Below are 22,215 nucleotides of genomic sequence, written 5' to 3' on the forward strand. Positions count from 1 at the left end.
TTACGGGTAAACAAACATTATATCTCTAAAGGAAAAAATAAAAAATAAACAGAATAATTAAACTCAAATATACATTCTAGAACCGATTAATACGTGCCGAAGGTATTCAAGAGTTTATTCCTCATTAGTTGTGCTAGAGTTCCCAAAGGAATTCATATGATCCTGGACTACTTTAGCATATTATATTATTTTTATTTATGTATGTGGGGTAATTTGAAAGAAGGGTATCATGACCACGTCATGATACTATTGCCTCTACTCCTAATTAGTTATAATCTTCTACTATTAGTTAGTACTTCCCCAGCATAATCTCTCCCTTTTTATTCTTTTACGTACTATATGCCTATATATATCTTTGTCCATTTCTCTTGACACCTTCTTCAACATTACAATACCATTTCTCTTCACTCTTCACCCTCAACAATGAAAGGAGAAGTATGCTTCTTCTCTCACTCTCTCTTTCTCTTTGTGTTTTCATGCTTCCATTTTCCAATATTTGTTAGAAATAATCTGTTTGTATATGAAAAGCTGATTGTCTGTCACTATAGCGTTTTACCCCTTCTTTTCTTATTGCTTTTTATCACTTCATTTTCCTCTATACTCGAAACCATGGTAGAAGCTTGAGGGGCGGAAGGAATTCATCCGAAATCCCTTTGTCAGAAAATTACACTGTATATATATAAAGTCAAAACATTCTTTTTACGTGTATATTATAGATGATGAACCCCTTGAGAAAATTATCACTTCATGTTCTTCTAATCTCCCTTCTCGTTTCTTCTCTTATCATGTCTTTGTGTTTAACTTCATTGTTTTGTATATCATTGTGGGCCTATATACAACTTCAAGATTTAACACTATTACTGCATTCTCTTTGTGAGAATCTATAATTTAGTTAATAATATGTTGTAGCTTATACTTTTATTTTCTCTATAATATTCTAGATGTCTCCAAGAATTTATAGATGGGTTGGGAGATCATAATTATACTTTGGAAGTAATTAGATGTTGTCCATAGTTATTAATTTGCATGGCTAATTGAATTCTTTGTTCTTTTCTGTATATGTCTCTACTAAGTTCTAATTTTTCGTTTTTTCATTTTCAAGGTTATGTGGCCAAGATTGGTAGCTAGTAAGGTCCTAAAGAGATTGGGGAGCACCAATTTTGTGGCAGATTTTCCAAGTGATGGTTCTGAAGATTTATTAGAGATTCCACATCATTTTGATAAAAGATCCCACAGTTCTGGTGATATAATTTTCAGTGATCCTCATGAGGAAACTCAAAACTACAGGTAATTAATTAGTGGAGTGCTCAACATCCTAACCACTATTTAGATATAATTAGATTTTAGTGGTTAGAATTCAACCAATGAAATTCTTGAAACATGTATTCAACTTTATTATATTGTTTTAGATTCGTTCTCCGAAAAGGAATGATACTAGGAGAATATTCCATTGAGGAAATTAATCATTTCATAGTACCACCAACGGATTGTGATAGGATGGATATAACCTCTTCATCTTTAATAAAATATCTTGAATTCGAGCTTCGAAAACAGAAACTTTTGATATAAAGTGTTTCCTATTTAATTAGCCTTATGCGGCGCAAATTTAGATTAATAGGGCCAGTGAGTTTGAATACCGAATAATTATAAGAAAAATTCCCTTCCTCATGGCTTAATTGTTATAATTTCTCATAATGTGTGTTTTCATGCCTATTATATCATACATAATGTTTTTTTTTTTCACAGTGTTTTTGTTAATACATGGAATGTTGGAGGAGTTGTACCCACTGATGATTTCAATGTGGATGATCTGCTCGGCACGTGCCACACCTCATGTGACATCTATGTTTTTGGGTATATTCTTATTTCCCAAAACATTTTTTTTTAATTCAAGTTATTACAAAATGAAATGTACCCAATGTTTTTTTTTTTTTTTTTTTTGAAGGTTTCAAGAAGTAGTGCCACTAAGAGCAGCAAATGTTCTTGGATTAGAGAGTGGAAGGATTTCAGCAAAGTGGAATTCTTTAATAAGACAAGCTTTGAACAAGAAAGGAAAAGAAAATACAAATTCTCCAAAGAATGGAAATGCAAATATTGATGAAAATATTGGCCAATTATTTCCACAAGAATTCAGTTGTATTATCAGTAAACAAATGGTTGGAATATTGATTTCAGTTTGGGTTCGAAATGATTTTCGTTCGTTTATTCGATACCCTAGTGTTTCTTGTGTTGGCTGTGGAGTCATGGGTTGCTTAGGGAACAAGGTAATTATTACTTCATCTAATTCATTTAATGTGTTTAATTTCTCTTTTTAGTTTGTTTAAAAGAAAAGGTCACTTTTTATAGTTAGTAACTCTTTAATTTTGATGTATCACATGTATGTTTACGATGATAGTATTTAAAAGATATTTTGGTACACTACACACATATTAGTTTAAAATTACAAAATTCCATAATTTTCTGATCCTTACTTTCTTAAACTCTATGTCCAATCAACTAAGACACGTAAAATAAATCAAAAATAATATTTCATCTCCAAATTTCATTCAATAATATTATTTTCTTCTTAAAAATCCAACTTCCCAACAAAGAAATATAGCTCCTCCTTTTTCATGAATGATAACGTTCATACCATTTCATTCTGGTTTGCAAAGTCGCATATTCTACATTTAATGAGTAATCTTTTAACTTCTATTTCTTTCTGTCCCATTTTATGTGTCATAGTTTTCTTTTTTAGTTTGTTCACAAAAGCATGATTCATTTTTCATATTTAGAAATAGTTCAACTTTAAATTTCTTGTTTTTATCCTTAATGAGTTTATTTATAGCCACATAAATATTTATGACTTGTTTTAGTATGCAAGTTTCAAAGTATTCTTTTTTAAATTTCTTTCATTTTCTGGTCAAACATGTCCACATAAATTGAGACAGAGGAAGTATTGTTATGGAAAATGGATTATCTCAAGCATATTACTAGCCTGTTTGGCCAAGCTTATTTTCCCCCCCAAAAGTACTTATTTTTTCAATAAGTGCTTATTTGAAAAAAAGTGAGGTGTTTGGCCAAGCTGTTAGGATAAAATAAGTGCTTCAGTAGATATGAACGAGCTTTTTTAAGCCTAAAAAAAATAGGCTTTTCTTTTGCCTAAAAGCATTTTTTTTTGAAAAGTATTTTTGAGAAAAATACATATAGAAGCACTTTTTAAAAGCTTGGCCAAACACTAATTGCTGCTCAAAAGTACTTTTTAAATTAATTGGCCAAACACAAACTGTTTTTTGCCAAAAGTACTTTTTTGAAAAGTACTTTTAAACAAAAGTACTTTTTAAAATAAACTGATTTTAGAAGCTTGGCCAAACAGGCTATATATCATGTATTTTTCATTTTGTCTTTGTTTTAAATTGTGCAGAAACAAGACATGACTCTTAATTTAAATGGCGGTTTATTATTTAATTTGGTATTTAATTATGTATAAAATTTGTTTTGCAGGGTGCAGTATCAGTTAGATTTCAATTACATCAAACAAGCTTATGCTTTGTGTGCACTCATTTAGCTTCTGGTGGTAGAGAAGGAGATGAGAAAATTCGCAATTCAAATGTTGCTGAAATATTTTCAAGAACAACTTTCCCCAAAGGCTCTTCACTTGAATTGCCAAGAAAAATTCTTGATCATGAGTATGTCAATAACCTTAATTAAGCTCCTTTAGTTTAATGTTTTTTAGATTCTCATTCAGTGCTCAGTGTCCACCCGACAAATCTGGATTCACTATCAGAAAAATTCTAATTTCTAGTGGAAATTTCGGATGTCGATAACGTTCCCAGTTTTTCCCTTGGGAACACCTTACTGACGAGCCAAATGCTGAAGGAACGCCCATTGGAAATTAGTGATTTTGTGTAGTGATTCTCGCCGCGTAAGGCACACTAAAAGGGGAGATGCTCCAAATCAAGATTTTTTTCATTCTCAGGGTTCGAATCTGAAATATTTGGTTATAGTTAAGGGTGGAGGGATTGATCGTATCTATCCCACCAACAACCCTTGGTGCTTAATTTAACTTAATTTAATAAGAACTTTCCAAAACGATTCGTTAACGATTACTTCGATTAATCGACTTTTTTAGTAAATTTTCTAATCAATGACAGATATTTGTGGTAATAAGACATGAGTAAGTCCATAAAAATTAAACTTTAACAACCAATTAAGTATTGGTTGTTGAAGAGTTAAACATTGTTTTGTTAGTTGAAGCCGCCAATCGAATCACAATTAAGTCTTGATAATTATTTAATCACCTTTTAAACATATAATAATCTTGTTATAGTATAGTAGTCTTGAATGGGTAGCTAAACAATGAAAAGAATACAAAATAAAAAGACAATTTCGAACTTGGGCAAGTTGCCTATTAAATATCAATTGACCTTCAACAAGTTGTAAAAGTATAACTCTTTTTCTGTACCAACGGTAGGAAAAGTTGATTATTCTTACATTAATAGCACAAATATCAATTTAAAAGTAAATATCTAAATGCCATCACAATCCCTTGTACATGAAGAACACAAATATCATTTTTAAAAAGTAATTATGTATCTTCATGACATCACTTTTAACCTAATTTTCGAATTGGTTGGTTGCAGCCGAGTGATACTGCTTGGAGATTTGAACTACAGGATTTCATTACCAGAATCAACTACAAGAATATTAGTGGAAAAAGGAGATTGGAATGCACTCTTGGAAAAAGATCAGGTAGCTTATTATAAGTATTAATTATAAAAAGTTATTGTTTCCGTGTGACCTATAGGTCAGGGATTCAAGTCGTGGAATTAGCCATTGATGCTTGCAACAGGGTAAGCTGCCTTTATCACGCCTCCTAGATTAGAGTGCGGCCCTTCCCTGGACTCTGTGCGGAGTGCTTCAGGCACTAGGCTGTTCTTTAGGAAATCTGAAAGCCAAAAGGTGTCGGGAACCTTGGACCAACGTTAAAGTTGTCTTCATGAGACCTTTATCAGGGGTTCGAGTTCTATAATCAGCCACTAATACTTGCATCAGGGTATTATGCCTAGTATAAATTACACCCTTGTAGTAGGATACGACCCTTTTACAGACCAGCACAAATGTGAGACTTGTGCACTGGGCTGCCTTTAGCAGATTCAAAGCCACTATAACTAATATTTTAAAAATGTGTCATTATTAAATATAGTTGAGGATGGAGCTCATGGATGGACAAGTATTTGAAGGTTGGCAAGAAGGGATGATCAAATTTGCTCCTACATACAAATATTATCCAAATTCGAGTAATTTTTACTATGGTAGACCAGAGGTGAAAAGAGGCGAAAAGAAACGTTCTCCTGCATGGTAAGTTTGTTATTTACTTGTAACTCAAGTAACACACTAATAAAAATGCATACCTTGTTCATGAGAGATTACCTAAATTTAGATGAATATTGATTAGTATCTTTAAGAATCTGATATATAGTTAATGCGGTCTAACTTTCATGGATTATAGCAGGTTATTACTTTATTTTCAGGTTGTCATATCAAGCTTTATATATATATATGAAGAGTTAACTATTGATATAGGTCAATTTAAACGGAGAGTGTAAAAGTTCTTTATACTGTTAGTGCACAAAATATATAAACTGTATTTATACACTTTCGTTTGCATAATGTCTGATCTCTCCTATCATAGTCCACTAATTTCAACTGATATGAGATACACATTGATTAATCATAAAGCTTAAGAAAGAAATAAACACTTTTGAAACTTGTAGTGTTAAATGAGCCGTAGATATTTATAGGGTTATAAATCATCACATGAAGGGTAAATTGGGAAATCTAAAGTTAAATTATATCACTTGACAGAACAAAAATAAAAGCGGATCATATAAATTAGTTCTCCTTCCTCCCACCTACTCCCCCCCACCCCCCACCCCACCCCCCGATCCCTCCGTTTTTGTATATTAAGTTATTTTTCACCTTTAGTAATGCAAAAAATATTTGACGAAGGCGTAATTCTTCTTTCCTATTTGATGGAACTATATTTTTAGGTGTGATAGAATAATATGGTATGGTGAAGGGTTAAAAAAACAACTATATGCAAGAGGTGAATCAACATTATCAGATCACAGACCAGTAAAGGCAATTTTCAGCACACAAGTGAGAGTTTCAAGAAAGTTGAAGAGATTACAGAGTTTCTTTTTATCAGAAAGATTTGATCAGATTACAAGCCAACTAGAGATGCACTCAGAATAGGTAATGGAAGATTAAACCTTCAACTTAAAGATAAGCAATATATAATATACCCCACCCCCCACATGTACACAATGTATAATATTGTGTGATCTTGGTGCTTTTGTATTTTAAATCTGAGATCAAAAGAAAAGAGCCTTTTTCATGACTCAATCCGTTTTTTATCTGTATAAATATGAATATACTGATTTATGATTATTGACTCGTGCCGGAAATTTTAATAAGGGGATTCAATAAAAAAAAAAAGCGAAAAATGCTACATCTGGGACTCAACCATGTGACCAAATGGTGATCTTCTATTTGCATTTGCTGTCCAAATACAATGTAGTAGCCATAATGTGGCAGAGGCTATGGTTGCAAAGTATGGTGGACAATGGATAAAGGATAGAAATATCAACAAATGCATTCTAGAGCTGGACTCAATGCTTGTAAAAAAGTTGCTTTTGAAAGAAAATGTCAGCAACCTCAACTTGAAACCTATTATTGAGGATACCTTGATACTGACTGAAGGCAAGGAAGTGAGCATCAACCACTGTTATAGGGAAGCTAACAGAGTTGCAGACTATTTTGCAAACCTTGCTACTACTTTGGATGAGCCTCTTACTATTCAGGTTACCTAGAGGAGCTATTGGGCTGTTCAGTTTGGACAAAAGGCTGCTTCCCTGTGATAAGATATGACAAAGCCAGCTTTTTTGTTAGCTAGATGTATAGGTCAGTTTGATCTAAGAGAATGCATAAGATTTATGATTTGCATTCTCCTTTTTGTGCTGGTTGCTTACAATCAGCTGTTGTATATTAGAGGTAAGGCCTAATCCCCCAGTTATTGCCTTCAATAATAATATACAACTCTACCAGGATTCATCCTGGGAAATTAAAAAAAAAAAAAAAAAACATGTGACCAAAAGCGAAGTTTGGACCATGCAATTAATCACTATATTAAATACTTCCGTCTTCGGCACTGATTATATATACACATAAGTATAAAGAAATATCAAATTAAGGACGTTAATAATATAACTCCTTTAAATAAATAGATATAAGCGGAAAAAACTCATATATAAGCTATTTATCTAAAAGATGTTGAGTTATATAAATCGTTAGGACAGACATTCTTACACTATTTAAGTTTCCTAGAAGGGTTTTTGAATGATTTGATAGTATAAGAAATTTCTTACGCTGACCACGTATATATAACTTAAGCTCCATCTATAAACGTAACAAAATTTAGAACTTAGCTTGTAGTAGTAAAATACTTAAGTGAAAAAACACAAGCTAATCAGTAGTATATTGTAAGTTGGCAGTATTTTTTTTTCTCCACCATGTTATTATCAGTGGATCAGTATATGTCCGTATCAATGCTTTCTCCACCCATGGATTTGGCATATTTATTTATTTTACTATCCTTAGATGATGCTTCCAGACAGGTTCTTCCATGCAACTCTCAATTAAAAATGGCCCACCTTCTTATGTTTTCATTAATTTTTTTTTCTTTGGGTAAATTAAAGAAATTGAAAGGATTGCAAATGATTGGTACAATCTTTCAAGCAATTGATTGGACAGAATGAACCAATCAGAGTGGAGAAATTCATACACCAATTAACAAATTTTGATTACTTTGGATGTATACACAGATACACGTTACAATTTATTTATTCAAGAAAAATATAAACCAGTTTTATCTTTTAGTTTTACTTTAATGTGTGGACTTGGTTGTTGGTTTATGAAATAGTGAAATCAAGGTCTGATAATTCAACACTAGAACTCTAGAAGCATGAAAATTTGTAGCAATCCGAAAAAAGAGAAAACTCGAATTTATTTAATTAATTTTAATGTTTTGAATCAAGTATTAGTCGTCTAGCATGCGATGATCAACACTCGAGGATGTGGTGGGATCGATGGATGAGATTCCTCGTCCCCTTAATCGAAAGTTTTTGATCGACCCTTGATCAGAATGGAGAAATTTTTGGTATGGAGCACTTTCCAGTCTTTAGTAGCTACGCCTGGCGAATTTATATTAGTTGAACCAATTAGGTTTCAGATACCAGCCGATTATATAATTAAAAAGATCATATATACTACTCCAAAAAATCTACTAAATCATTACAACTTGAAATTGGAATTCATAATTTTCTTTTTGACATTAATCATGCACAAATATGTTAAGAATCATTTCATTTAGATGTAAGTAATGCGAGGATTAGTAATGCAGTGATTGTACTGTAGGGACTAGTAAAATATGAATTAGTTATGCATGGAATATAATATAAGATTATTTCTTGTTAAATGTTTTATTTGATGTATTAAAATTGGCATATTGTGCGGAACTAAAATATGTGTTTCTTTTTCAAACAAAAGAAAGTTTATTTGCTATTAGGAGATTAGTAGGTTTGTCATTTTAGTTCTTTCCATCCATATATTACGAAAATCTGTATTCTTCTTACAATGCATATAATTTTGCATGACTTATGTATAGTAATTGGAACATTCTTATAATGATGCAGGATTTTATATATAGAGATTATATCTTTTTATGACCCTTTAATACATATTACGTAAATGGCACTCATCTCTTTCTCTCTCAACCGACATATAATATAGGCATTAATTCATTTGTATACCATTTATTTATTTGTTTACATATGTTTGTTTTTAAGCCAAATAATTTAGACTTGTGATTTGTGAAATGTTTGATGATGTAGGTGTCTGTAAGAGACATGGGGCGTGTTATCCTTAATGTTCCCTAAAGTGGATTATGCTTTAATTTGAAAACACCACAAACAGTGAAATATAATGTGGAATACTTAGAGGATTATATAGGGACAAAGAGTGGCCCATTGAAATTATGGGCTTAGTTTGTCCAGTATTGAGACAATTTTAATTGTGGATTTGTTAAAGAATTTTTGGTTCATGTACTAACTATGCATGAATTATAATGTAGGAATTGTTTAAGAGATAAATAATGAATGGTTTGTTATGCTATAATAATAATATAGTGATTTTTATTCAGAAATTGCTTATTTTAAGGGTTTTTTCCCCTTCATATATTGCTAATTTATGTACTCTTTTATCATATTCTAATCATGCATAAAATAATACGCAAATTTTTACATAACTATGTCAGCATTAGCTATGTGGAGCTTAACGAAGCGAATCAAACTTCATATTAAGTTATGCGACGATTATCAGCACATATCTCTCTCTCTCTCTCTCTCTCTCTCTTTTTTTTTTTTTTTTTTTTTTTTTTTGTGCAGAATGCCCTTCAAAGGCATTGGTCTTTAATTTTTGGCCCTCAAATTGGTGGTCTTTAATTTTTACCCTTCGCTAAAAATCCTTTGGTTTCGGGTTCGAACCCCCGCTTAGTCAAAAATTAAAAAAAAAATTGTAAGGTAGAGTTTGGATTCGCAAGATAGAGTTTTGCCTCAAACTCTACCTGATCAAGCAGAGTTTCGCTATCTTCAGGCAGAGTTTGAGGCTAACTCTGCCTTGTACCTAAAGACAAAACTCTACCTTAAGGTAGATGTTTGCATTAAGACAATTTTTTTTTATTCAATTGAAATTTTGCAAAACTCTGCCTTGTGATTTTTTATTTTTTTTGATTGAGTCGGGGTTTGAACCTAAGACCTCGGGGTACTGGTAAAAATTAAAGACCACCAATTTGAGGGGCCAAAATTAAAGACCAGTGCCTTTGAAGGACAATCTTGCAAATGACCCCATATATACTGCAAAAGATTACCATTTGGATAATATAAAATTTACAATTTTTTGCACGGATTGCCCTTCTTTTGGGGTGGTCTTTAAATTTTGCCCCTCATATTTGTGTTCTTTAAGTTTTGCCCTTCGCTTGGATACCGAGGCTACAGGTTCGAACCCCCGTTCGTGCATAAAATAAAAAAATAATTTCGCAAGACAGTATTGGGGAGAGTGTATGCGGATCCGGCGTACAATCTTAAGGAAAAACCAAAGTTATGCGGAGGGCGGACTTTGCCTTGAGACATTTTTTTTTTTTTTTTTTAACTTTTCAAGGCACACTTTTAGTTAAGGCATACTTTTGGTTATGCCTTAATTAAAAAGTATACCCATAAGGCATAGTTCCTTAAGGAAAAATTTTGCCAAGGCAAAACTAAATTATGCCTTGAGGAAAAGTTATGCCCTCGGATAACTTTAGTTTTTCCTTAAGGAAGTTATCTTGGAAAATGAGACTTTGCCTTGAGACATTTTTTTTTTTTTTTTTTAAACTTTTAAGGCACACTTTTAGTTAAGGCATACTTTTGGTTATGCGCTTAATTAAAAGTATGCCCCGTAAACATAGTTCCAGGAAAAATTTTTGCCCATAAGGCAAAACTAAATTATACCTTGAGGAAAAGTTATGCCCCCTCCGGCATAACTTTAGTTTTCCTTAAGGAAGTTATCCGGAGGGCGGACTTTGCCTTGAGACATTTTTTTTTTTTTTTTTTAACTTTTCAAGGCACACTTTTAGTTAAGGCATGCTTTTGGTTATGCCTTAATTAAAAATCTTATCAATGCATAATTCCTTAAGGAAAAGTTTTGCCCATCAAGCAAAACTAAATTATGCCCCCTCCGGCATAACTTTAGTTTTTCCTTAAGGAAGTTATCTTGAGGGGGAGACTTTGCCTTGAGACATTTTTTTTTTTAAAACTTTTCAAGGCACACTTTTAGTTAAGGCATATTTTTGGTTATGCCTTAATTAAAAGTCTGCCCCATAAGACATAGTTCCTTAAGGAAAAGTTTTGCTTCATAAGGCATAACTAAACTATGTCTTGAGGAAAAGTTATGCCCTCCGCATAACTTTAGTTTTTCCAGGAAGTTATCTTGGGAGAAACGGTATACCCTCCCGTGCCTGCGCTTGCGAAATTATTTCTTTATTTTATGCTTGAGCGGGGTTCGAACCCAAAGCCTCGTGTATCCAAGCTAAGGGCAAAACTTAAAGACGCAAATATGAAGGCGAAAATTTAAAGACGCAAATATGAGAGAAGAAAATTTAAAAATACCCCAAAAGAAGGGCAATTCGCAAATTTATAAGTTGATGAGACAAGGACTGGCCCATTGAAATTATGGACTTAATTTGTCCAAAGAGACAATTATAATTGTGGATTTGTAACGTGTAGAAGCACTAAAAGGACGCTTTTAGAGTCAAGCTTGTTTGACCAAATTTTGGAAGTTTAGAAGTTCTTTTTTTCTTTAAGTAAAAGATTATTTAATGTAGAGAATGAAGATGTTTTGATCGATTTTTGGTGAAGAAATAAATTTAACTTAAATTTTTTTAACTTCTTTTTGTCGAACACATCAATTGCCTATTATTAATTCACTGTAAAAATTTAACTTAGCTTTCTTTGCAACTTCAGTTTTTTTTTTTTTTTTTTTTTTGTTACTCCACTTTTTTGGTTTTCATTTGGATCTCTCTTCGTGTTACTTGAAGTACTTTTCTTAGATATATCTATTCTTCTCTTATATGGTTTTAAAGGACAATATCTTGTTAACCGAAATCTCATGCATATTTGAAATGGGCCAACTGACATCTAAGCAAATGAAATCCTTTGGGCCATTTCCATCATGGCCCATGGGCTTCCTAGTTAACTCGTTTATTGTGGAAGCAACTACGGGCCATTTGCACTTTTGTTCTTGTTTTGTGCTGGTCTTTAATTTTTACTCCTCAACTCAAACAACTTTTTTGCGGGACATAAGTTTACATCATAATATCACACAAGATCGACGACTATATAAATTTTTGACATGATAGATAGATAGACATCTTAACTTGACCTAACTGGTAACTAACATTCCAACTTTGAAAATGTAAATCTAGACACCTTAACTTGATTAGATAGCTCTAGTATAGCAATTACAACACTTAAACTACAATGGAAAATATTAAAATAACAAGTAACTAAGAATGATATAAGAATGAAAGATGAGAAGTTTAGACTCTAAAAAAGAAGATGCGAGGAACAAACATTTTCTCACATTTCAAACCCCTTGTCCCTTTTAACCAATTACTAACTGAGCCTGAATCCCTTATAAAACACTCCAATATTTACTCTGTCTAATCTCATTCATGTTTAATCTCATTCACCACTTTTAGACCGCAGACCCTTATAAAGCTAGCTTGATTTACAACAAATTACCTTAACGGCAAGGAGGAAATGCCGAAAGGCAAGGCTAGGGGTGGGCACAGTTTGGGTCAACCCAAAATCCAAACCGAAATCCGAACTTTTTAAATATTTGGTTTGGATATTTGGATTATGGATTGAACTTCGGATTTTATTTTTAAAATTTATGGATTTCGGCTTGGATATGAATTTAGTACTATGGATTTTTGGATATCCGAATATCCAAAAAATTTATACCTTTTATCTAGCCCTGCCTGTATCATATGTGACCATTATTAATAGGGAGAATAACCTATATATACATAAGAATAAGGTATATTTACAAAATATGACGATATTTTTCGCCTTTACAAAACATACCAATAGATTTCTTACAAAAGATATACGAAAATTTTGTGCATAAAATGTATATATCTCGCTCAAAGCTTACAATTTTCGCTCAGAAATTTATGTATGAAAACTTTATGAAATATGTATATCTCGCTCAAGACTAAAAAATTTGGCTCAAATTTGTGTATGAAAATTATACTATGAAATATGTATATCTTGCTCAAAGCTTAAAATTCTCATATTTTTCGTGTTTGAAAACTATATAAAAATGATATGAAATATGTATATAACTGTATAAATTTTGTATAAAGTTCATGTTAGGTTTTTGGAAATTTAATACAACTACAACAATATTTTATACAACTTTCATACAAATTTAATACAATTTTGTATCTCGCTTCAAATTGGGATGAAATTTTTTCCCCTTCGTGGAACTTTTTATGTTGTCTAGTGAGAAAGTTGGATTCTCAGAGTTATGGATGGAACTGATATACAAATCCAGTAACTGATATTCTCTAATAGTAAATGGTCAGAGACATGGTTTCTCTCGGTCAGAAAATGGACTACGACTAGGAGACCCAACATCTCCTTCACTCTTTGTGCTCAGTGCAGAGCTACTCTCGGTAATGTTAAATATCTTACACAATACAAGAAGGTTTAGAAGCTTTTACATGAATAGGGTTGGGCCACAAGTGAATCACTTAGCATTTGCGGATGACTTAATCGTATTCTCTAGTGAAGGATTTCATAATTGGGGCGGGCTTTGCCGGAGAGCATGGATGAAACAAAGTATCGGCGAGCGATTTTTTTTCCAGATCTGAGCAGATTGTGAGAGAGAATGGGAAGAGAAGGGTTTTTTTTTTTTTTTCCAGATCTGAGCAGATTAATGAAGGGGAAGGGACGGATGGGCTTTTAATTTTTTTAGATCCGTTATGTTTTGTAATTAAGTCGATATATTTTATAAATAAGGAAAAATATCCTTATATTTTGTAATATAGAATCTTAAGTAGTATTATTAGGTCATTTCCCCTTATTAATAAATCTAGTTTCTAAAGGTCTAATAGATTAGTACCTAAGGCCCTATCCATTAAATCCAATATACAATTCTCTACGTTTTCTTACTTCTCAAGTCTCAAAAGTCTCATGTTATTTTGTTCATTTCCACTTTCCCAGAATGCTTTTATTTGGTATGGATTTACTATGTTGGACATGACTTGGATTTGTTAATCCTAATTTGAACTGGAAGGCTTTTTTTTACTAAGCAATTAAGATTTAGATTTACCTATGCGGAACTAACACATGAAGTTCGTTCCTAATAAGTTTGCCTTAAGTCTCAAGAGTCAAATTCGAAAATCCAAAATATCCAAACCGAATAATTCAAAACCGAACTTAATATATCCAATCCAATCCAAACTTATTTGGGTTGAATTTGAATTGTAATTTCTTCAATCCGAAACCGAATATCCAAACCGAAAATTTATCCAATCCGTCAGGTAAACGAATAAAAAGGCGCAAGGCTAATGATTGCAATGAAGTCGTAACAAAATAGTCGTACCACCCTAGCCAAACAGAAAATAAAAAAAAAAAAAAAAAAGTTGCCAAACAAACGGACCGCATTAATTGCTCTTGTATTCCTGTTGATCAGAGATAGACCTGAATGAACCATTGTTTGGTTAGTCAGTATGATTGAAAATGATTATTTGGTACAGTAGTTATGGGTGTCCACCCCAGCCCACTTTTACTTTTTTATTTTTTATTTTCCTTTTGGTGATTGAAAATGGCTTTCATTCTTTCCAGCTTGTACTCGATAGTCATCTCAATGTTGTCGACACATTTGTCTTATCATCCTATTCTTATCAACAGCCTACCAAACTTTTTTTTACTCCAATCTTTTTAATATCTTTTTTTGGTTTTTACTTTGTATGATATCCGCATTGAAGCCCGATTAAATTTAAATTTTTTTTGTAGGATTCATTTAAGAAAAGCGTTTCGTATCAAGAATTTTTTCATACCTTTCGAATCCGAGATCTCGATTAAAGGAAAAACCTTCATCCGCTGCACCACATCCTTTCGTGGTTCCTTTTTAATTTATGTTTTCGTGTTTTTCTTTTTATAGCTCATTTCAAAACAGTTCTAATTTCGAGAGTCAAACTTTGACAGCGATTTATTTGTATGCCCTTTAATTATTTTAAATTGTAAATATTGTGACTTATAATGCTTTTTATGTAGTTTCTAAATATGTAAATTATGTTTCAAAAAACGTAAAAATTGTACGTCCAAATTCACGGTCAAAATAAAGAAGTTTCACTCTCAAAATCTGAATTATATCACATAAATTGGAACACAACGAGTATCAAATCAGAGTGTGACAAACAAAATGAAACAAAGGAAATAATGCACAACACAAAAAACCGTACATCTAAATCATGAATAACATAACGTAGCAAGGGGAAATTTTGGCCTCATCTAATAACTAAACCTCGTTCCACGGAGCGTCAAACTTGAGTTCAATATTTGCTCAAAATTTATTATACTTTGTGTAGCTGTGATGGAAAGGGCCAAAGTCCAAAATAGCTGTGATTTTTGGACGATTTTTTTGCTAGCTTTTCTTACATCCACTAATTAAAAGGTTCTCTGTCAAAGCACACAAGTGTACGTCCCTGGATTTTGAGTGTAGTTTGTCTGTTTTGGACATAGTTGATACCAATTTATCTAAAGTGAATCTTGGTCTCACGAGTCTTGATAAATGATCTTAATTAAACTTTTGCAGTCAAAGTGGGGACGTTACCAACAAACTTTTGCAAATGGAAATTGTGGATGTGTATGAACCTTGCAGCTAATAAACAACTTTTAAGAGTTTCAAATGGTACGGGTCACACGAGTACATATATCGAATTCTATGTGTTCGATAGAATTTTAGAAATTTTAATTTAAACTTTGTATTTGTGTTACAAAAATTTATGAAATAATGATCAAACCATATCTGAACAATTACCTTTTCGCGAGTTTCACATTCCAATTAGCAGTTGTTTCCTTTTCCTATATGAAGTATCACCACCTATATATTAAAACACACCTAGTTGAGTGGATGTTGATAGTTCAGATAGGATAACGGAATAGCTAATAGTTGGCCTAATCAGCTTCATGTGTTGGGCTAAAAGCATTCAATATATTTTTTGCGCGGAGTGCCTTCTTTGGGGTGGTCTTTAAATTTTTTTCATATTTGAAATCTTTAAAATTTGCTCCTTAATTTAACACCCATAGGTTCGGGTTGAACCGCGATCAAAATTTTAAAAAAAAATTAGCAAGGTAGAGTTTAAATTTAGCTATCACCGGACCTTTAAGATACTTTTGTTAAGGAATTACAGTTATCGGGACTAAGCATACTTTTTATACTGCCAATAAGGCAGACTTGGATAAGATCTTTGTCCATAACTTTGATAATTTACTTTATCTTGGTGACGTAAAAGTTTGCCCGTTAAAAGTATGCCCCGCATAACTTTGTGAAGAAATTATCAAAGTTATGCGGACCCAGGCATACTTATGCTAAATACTGCCCATAAGGCATAAATATTCAAGAAAAGTCGAGTTCTTCGCATAATTTTTAACTACTACGCCCATCCTAATTAAAATAAACAGTAATCCAAACTTAACAATATTAACACATCCGCCACGATTGACAACCTCATCATGAATTGTACTTTGCACCGTACCGTACCGTTTCCTTTGACACAAGAGCATGTTTATTCTGTCAGTAAATCTTAGATAAAGCCAAGACAATAATTACGGTGTAAGTAAAATTTAGCTTATAGATGGTCGATCAACCCGAATGCTATCCACAATATCGAAACTTTAGGTCCTCCACGTGATACACACACAGCAAGCTTCCACAAGAATGATGAATATTTTGAACCACTTTCCGGGATAACGGGTAACAAAACATGCTATGACTTATCACTCAAATATTTATTTACAGACGGCCAAGATAACTTTGATAATTCCTTCAAAGTTATGTCGGTGGGGGGCATACTTTTAATGGGCAAACTTTTATGCGGATCGGCAAGATAACTTTGTGAAGGAATTATCGAAGTTATCTTGGGACTCGGCATACTTATGCCAAGTCTCTGCCTTCATGAGGCATAAGTATGCGGGTTCGGCATAACTTTGGTAATTCTTTTGTATGTATCTTAGTTGGCGGCATAGCGAAATTTAAACCGCCTTGCGAATTTTTTTTAAAATTTTGACTCGCGCGTGGGTTCGAACCGGAACATGGGTGAGCACCAAGATGGCAAAATTTAAACATTTCAAATATGAGGGGCAAAATTTAAAGACCACCCCAAAAGAATTCGCAAAGATACTCTTAACATGATGTGATGTTGTCCGCTTTGGGCCAAGCCTGCACAGTTTTCCCCAAAAGGCCTCACATCATTAAGAGTATCCAACTACTTATAAATAGCTCCATTTTCTTTTCAGCTATCAATATGGTACTTTGTTCGCACACCCAAAAATCTCCCCCTCGAACTAAGTTCCACGTGGCTCATTATCATACCATGGATCAGAGATTAAATATCGTGTGCCCATATCGTCGAGTATTTATGGTCACCGAATCCGAAAATTCGTGTACGCGTCTTCAAAGCTACGGGTAAAGATTGTAAACCGGCCTATAGACGGGCAAAGGCACTAAGCCGGGCCCCACACCACACTCCGCCATCTTCGTACTCGTCCCGCCAAACCATTGGCTCTGATACCACTTTGTTGGGAAAAAACAAGCAATAACCAAATTGCACGACGAGGTAACAACGGAAGAAATAACCAAGTCTAAACTTCCCACACTATTTGAATTAAGAGAAGACAATAAACACTAGCACAAACGGAAATCTAGGCAGCAGCTATACTAACAATAAAATAGCAAAGCATGCAAAAATAAATCGAATGGAAGAGACACCAAATTTACGTGGTAAAACCCCTTCAAGGTGAAGAGAAAACATCCACGGGACCTCCGGCCCACAAAAGCTCCACTATAATCAACAAGAGTTACAACAATGTTCTCCAAATGGATACAACAACAACACGATTTTCATTATCGCCTTCTTTCTTGTCTCTCTTAAACTTGTAGCAATGTTTCTTGATGTGCCCTTTCAAGTGACAATAGTCACATGTAAGAGTCTTTGTACTGGGTGAGTGGTCTTGACTTTTACTTTTGCCTCCTCGTCATTCGACCTGCGAAGTTACTTCTCCCCCGTCTTCGGTAACAAAATATCGGAGTGTGAAGTTGAAGAGACGAAGCTTCGAGATCTTCTTCTCATCTCTTCATTCAAAACAACACTCTTAGCATATTCCATAGTTACACCATCCTTTGGGAGCGAGAATTAGTCAAAGAAACTCTAAGAGTTCCGAAGAGTCGACAGAGTATTAAGAAGCCAAAGTCCTCGTAATTCTTCATCAAACTTGACACCCTATTCGAGCAACAAGAACACCCTGAAAATCACTGATATGATCATAAATAGGGCTGCCCTCTTCGTATCTAATATTCATCAATTCTTTCAGTAGGAACAACTTATTATTGCCAGTCTTTGAAGCATAAAGTGTTTCGAGCTTTTTCCATAAGCTTTTAGCATTTGTCTCATTCACAATATGATTTCAAACATTATCTTCAACCCATTGTCTAATATAGCCACAAACCCGTAAAGTCTTCAAATTCTACTCTTCATCTTTAATAGACTCGGGTTTCTTGAAGCGAAACACGGAGTAAATGCAATTTTCGACAAATAGAAGATCTTTCATCTTGCTTTTCCAAATATGGTAATTACTGCCATTTAAACAAACCATCTTGCTCATATTTGCCTCTATCATTCAAATAGACAATCAACGCAACCAAATACAACCACAAGCTCTAATACCACTTGTTGGGCTAAAACGGCCCAAAGATACTCTTAACATGATGTGATATTGTCCGCGCTGGCGCACGGTTTTCCCCAAAAGCCTCACATCATTAAGAGTATCCAACTCTTTATAAATACCTCCATTTTCTTTTAAATTATCAACGCGTACTTTGTTCGCACAATGAATGTGTGTTTTAATATATAGATGATGATTGGTAAGATAGAAAAAGAGAACAATTGATAGTTATTGAGATGTGACACTCGCGAAACAGTGATAATTGTTTTTGATCCTTCACTAAAAATTTATTTACATGATCTACTTAATAAACAAATATAAACTAAAAATTCTAATCCCCACCTCAGATATATGCACCGATACTTTAGAGTTGTGTGGGTGTTAGAAAAGTATGTACGACACTTTGATGACTGTTAGGTCCACTAAGACCACCACACGGCCATAACTGGATTAGCTTTAACAAATAAAATTAATTAAGTTTAGGTTCTGGGGTCGAGTGTTCCACTGGGTATAACATTTTTTGTTTCACTTAGGCGAGTTTTTGGCCAAAAATATACTAAAAACTTAAGATACATCCAAACAATCACAATGAATAAAAAATATCCTTAATTGTCCAGAATTTTGCATGTTTCATCTTTCCCTTAGACTATGTTAAAAACTAATAAATCTGGCAAATCAATCCACCAATCTGGGTTAAGAACTTCATTTGTCCGTACCATTTATTCTTTCCTTAGTTTCTAGTGTCAAATTTTTGTTAGAGGAACGAATTTATAATAGTTTAGCTTAGGACAGTTCGTAATAAAAGTGGTATTCAACAATTTATTCGAGTTCAGGACTGAGCGATGTTCTTTCTGTGATATTTAGACAATTTTTTTTTTTTTTTTTTTTTTTTTTTTTTTTTTTTGTGATACTTAATTAAAGTTGAGTTTTTTTTCTTTTTGGTTACAAAAATAATTTTACTGACTTGGTAAAATAAAACAAATTTTGAGTGATCATTTATATAAAATTACCCTTTGAAGAACACATGCATTATTGCATAGTTGGATTACGTCATCATCTTGTTGTTGGATAATATTTAATTTTCTTGTCATCCTTAATTCATAACATCAATTATTAGGATTACTGTTTCATAACATCAATTATTAGGATTACTGTTTGCTAATTTAGGTGAGAACTATCATAGTATCATCACTTTTCTCCAGTTGTACTATTCATCGACCTAATCCCACCAAACTAATCACTGTTGATATAAAGTATAAACTATAAACAGGTAGGGATACCAAATTTAGATAAAATGTCACACACGTCAAAAACTTGAAATAAGGTTGCAACGATAATACTAATACATCAATCACGGTCCCAAGCCCTTGATTATATACCTTGATAAACATTACTAGCATATTAATATACCTGCAGGTAAATGAAAGGGAAGTTGGTTACTTATGATCTTATATCTATGTTTATACTATCGTAAAATTGCTAATTTCTAACGGGCATCCTGTTAGAAATTAAATACTCATCGCGGTAAAGGATTTTGGATGGAGAGTTCATTGAAAATGTTACTGAAACTCATCGAAATGTTACTGACAAGCTAAATTCTGACGGATTCAGTCGGAAATTAGTGATGTTCTCATTAAAATTTTGAGGGTAAAGGGGTGGGTTGTTGGGGGGGGGGGGGGAGGGGCATATATGAAAGTTCACACAATAATTGCGTCAATGTGTGGTATAAAAAATGCAACTTTCGCACAATTGTGTGAAGCATTTTGCTACAATACTGTCACACTTCGATAAAATGATAACAAAATTTTGTAAAAAAATTCAAATAATTAATAAACCGTTGGAAACTAAACTTAAAAGGCTATCAGCTTCCTTAAAAAAAGCATACTACATGTTCTTCCTATATATATTTGTGTTATATATTTTTGGAGTTAGGTCATGTTTCACTTGTGAGAATAATTGGATCTCTTGCCTCGGTCATGCATATATACATGACCTTCCAACTCTTCTTATCTTTATAACGTTCACATTAATTAACTCCCAAATAATTCCATTTCATTTTAACAACCACACATTTTATTCCATTCCAATCTCAACCTCAACAAACACATATTTTTTAATACAAAAACACGTCATAACAATCAAGCTTAACACTTTAACTATTACATAAATGCTCACTTTACATGAGCATTTGTGCAAAGTTTGGTACTTTATAGAAAAGGAAAAGCAAGACAATTATAGCATGCATCTAACCACGAAATATTCACTTCATTATGCAAGTATATACATCATGAGCAGTAAAATTAAAAAGTAAAGAAGAAAAAAGTGATTGAAAATTAAAAAAAACGACTTTTGAAATAGTAAGAATAGGTCCCATGCAAAGTTGGCTATAATTGTAATTACCATGTGTAGGAATCAAAGCTTAACCGATATTTTACGATAACCATAAGGCGAAAGAGTTTGAAAAGAACATTGGTTTCTTTTCTATTAAAAAAAAAAAACTTTTAAAACTTGTGGTATAAAATAAATCTTAGATATTTTAGTGATTATAAATATCCATGCGTTTATATTAAAATGAGCATTTTAAATTAAATTATTTCAAATATAGAATGATCATGACATTCTTTTAAAGATAAATTAAAAAATAAAGTATGCCGCATAAATTGCGACAGATTGCCAAAAATTTTAAATTTTTTCTATCAAATTTATTTTTCAGTCATCATTGTAATATTTCTCATCCACTTTTATTATACAGAGAAGGGAAATACCCTGAATTATTGAAACACTACAAAAAGAATTTGAATTATTTACGAACTTTGTCTCTAATCCGTCGCTAAATTGTTTGCACCTATCAAATTTCTTTTGATAATCTCCATCGCTAAATAGAATTAGCAACATATTTTGTTGTTTAGCTTTTGTCAATCGCTAATTCTTATTTTTTTAGTAGTGAAAATAGAGTATTAAATCCTCCGTTTTACTTTTTAACACAAAAATACATATATTCTAACAGGAAAAAAAATATTTTTATACCAAAAACAAATAAATGATAATTTATTTTCAATAATTTAAGTACATTTTTAAAAAAATCTTTTGGTCTTAGTGTACAATTCTTAACAGCTGGCGTCACTGCTGGAACCTTCTAAACCACGCGCTTGTTCGCACGTGAAGCTCACGCTGCATTTTCATGTTGGAAATTGGAATATATCTATTCACATATCACATGGTTTATATCATTGGCTTGAGAGAAGAAAATAGTAGTATTAAAAATATGAATAAGCTTGAAACAGACCAATCATTCTTTAATGATATGATGATCTACTTCGTATTCTAATCATTGATAATAATTGGAATTACTCAGTACTCTTTCTGTTTCAATATAAATGAATTTCTGATATTTTTTTAATGTCCATAATAAATGAATTTTTCAAAGGCAAAAAATATAGTATTAATTTTTTTTTTTTCAGAATTATCCATCACTTTAATGAGTCAAAAACTATGTTTGATTGGACACAAAACTTTAAAAAAGAATTTTTTAAAAGAAGATTATAATTTAAAATAAGTTACAAACATTTATATAAGTATAAAGCAATTCAAAGGTCAAATTAAATTATTTTTAAATAAAAAACAT

General features: G+C 32.6%; 1 protein-coding gene across 2 annotated transcripts; it reads left to right on the forward strand.

Moving 5' to 3' along the window:
* The first annotated feature begins 305 nt into the window (after positions 1–305).
* Positions 306–6,387, forward strand: LOC132035218 (type IV inositol polyphosphate 5-phosphatase 9). 2 transcript variants are annotated; one of them, XM_059425502.1, is made up of 8 exons: positions 306–435; positions 1,103–1,287; positions 1,747–1,854; positions 1,946–2,264; positions 3,484–3,668; positions 4,623–4,731; positions 5,186–5,340; positions 6,033–6,387. In XM_059425502.1, exons 1-8 carry the CDS (start codon positions 424–426, stop codon positions 6,235–6,237), a joined length of 1,278 nt encoding a protein of 425 aa, XP_059281485.1. In that variant the 5' UTR covers positions 306–423; the 3' UTR covers positions 6,238–6,387. The 2 variants fall into 2 exon arrangements, with proteins under 2 accessions (XP_059281485.1, XP_059281486.1); XM_059425503.1 differs by lacking the exon at positions 306–435 and adding an exon at positions 568–671.
* Positions 6,388–22,215: the final 15,828 nt, after the last annotated feature.

The sequence above is a fragment of the Lycium ferocissimum genome, chromosome 10 (assembly GCF_029784015.1).
Source record: "Lycium ferocissimum isolate CSIRO_LF1 chromosome 10, AGI_CSIRO_Lferr_CH_V1, whole genome shotgun sequence".
Classification (NCBI taxonomy): domain Eukaryota; kingdom Viridiplantae; phylum Streptophyta; class Magnoliopsida; order Solanales; family Solanaceae; genus Lycium; species Lycium ferocissimum.

What these genes read in the sequence shown, in the direction of transcription:
- LOC132035218 (XM_059425502.1), top strand. An exon ending in TGGGTTGCTTAGGGAACAAG is followed by an intron (nt 2,265 to 3,483) that starts GTAATTATTACT and finishes TTTGTTTTGCAG; the next exon opens with GGTGCAGTATCAGTTAGATT. An exon ending in AGAAAAATTCTTGATCATGA is followed by an intron (nt 3,669 to 4,622) that starts GTATGTCAATAA and finishes GGTTGGTTGCAG; the next exon opens with CCGAGTGATACTGCTTGGAG.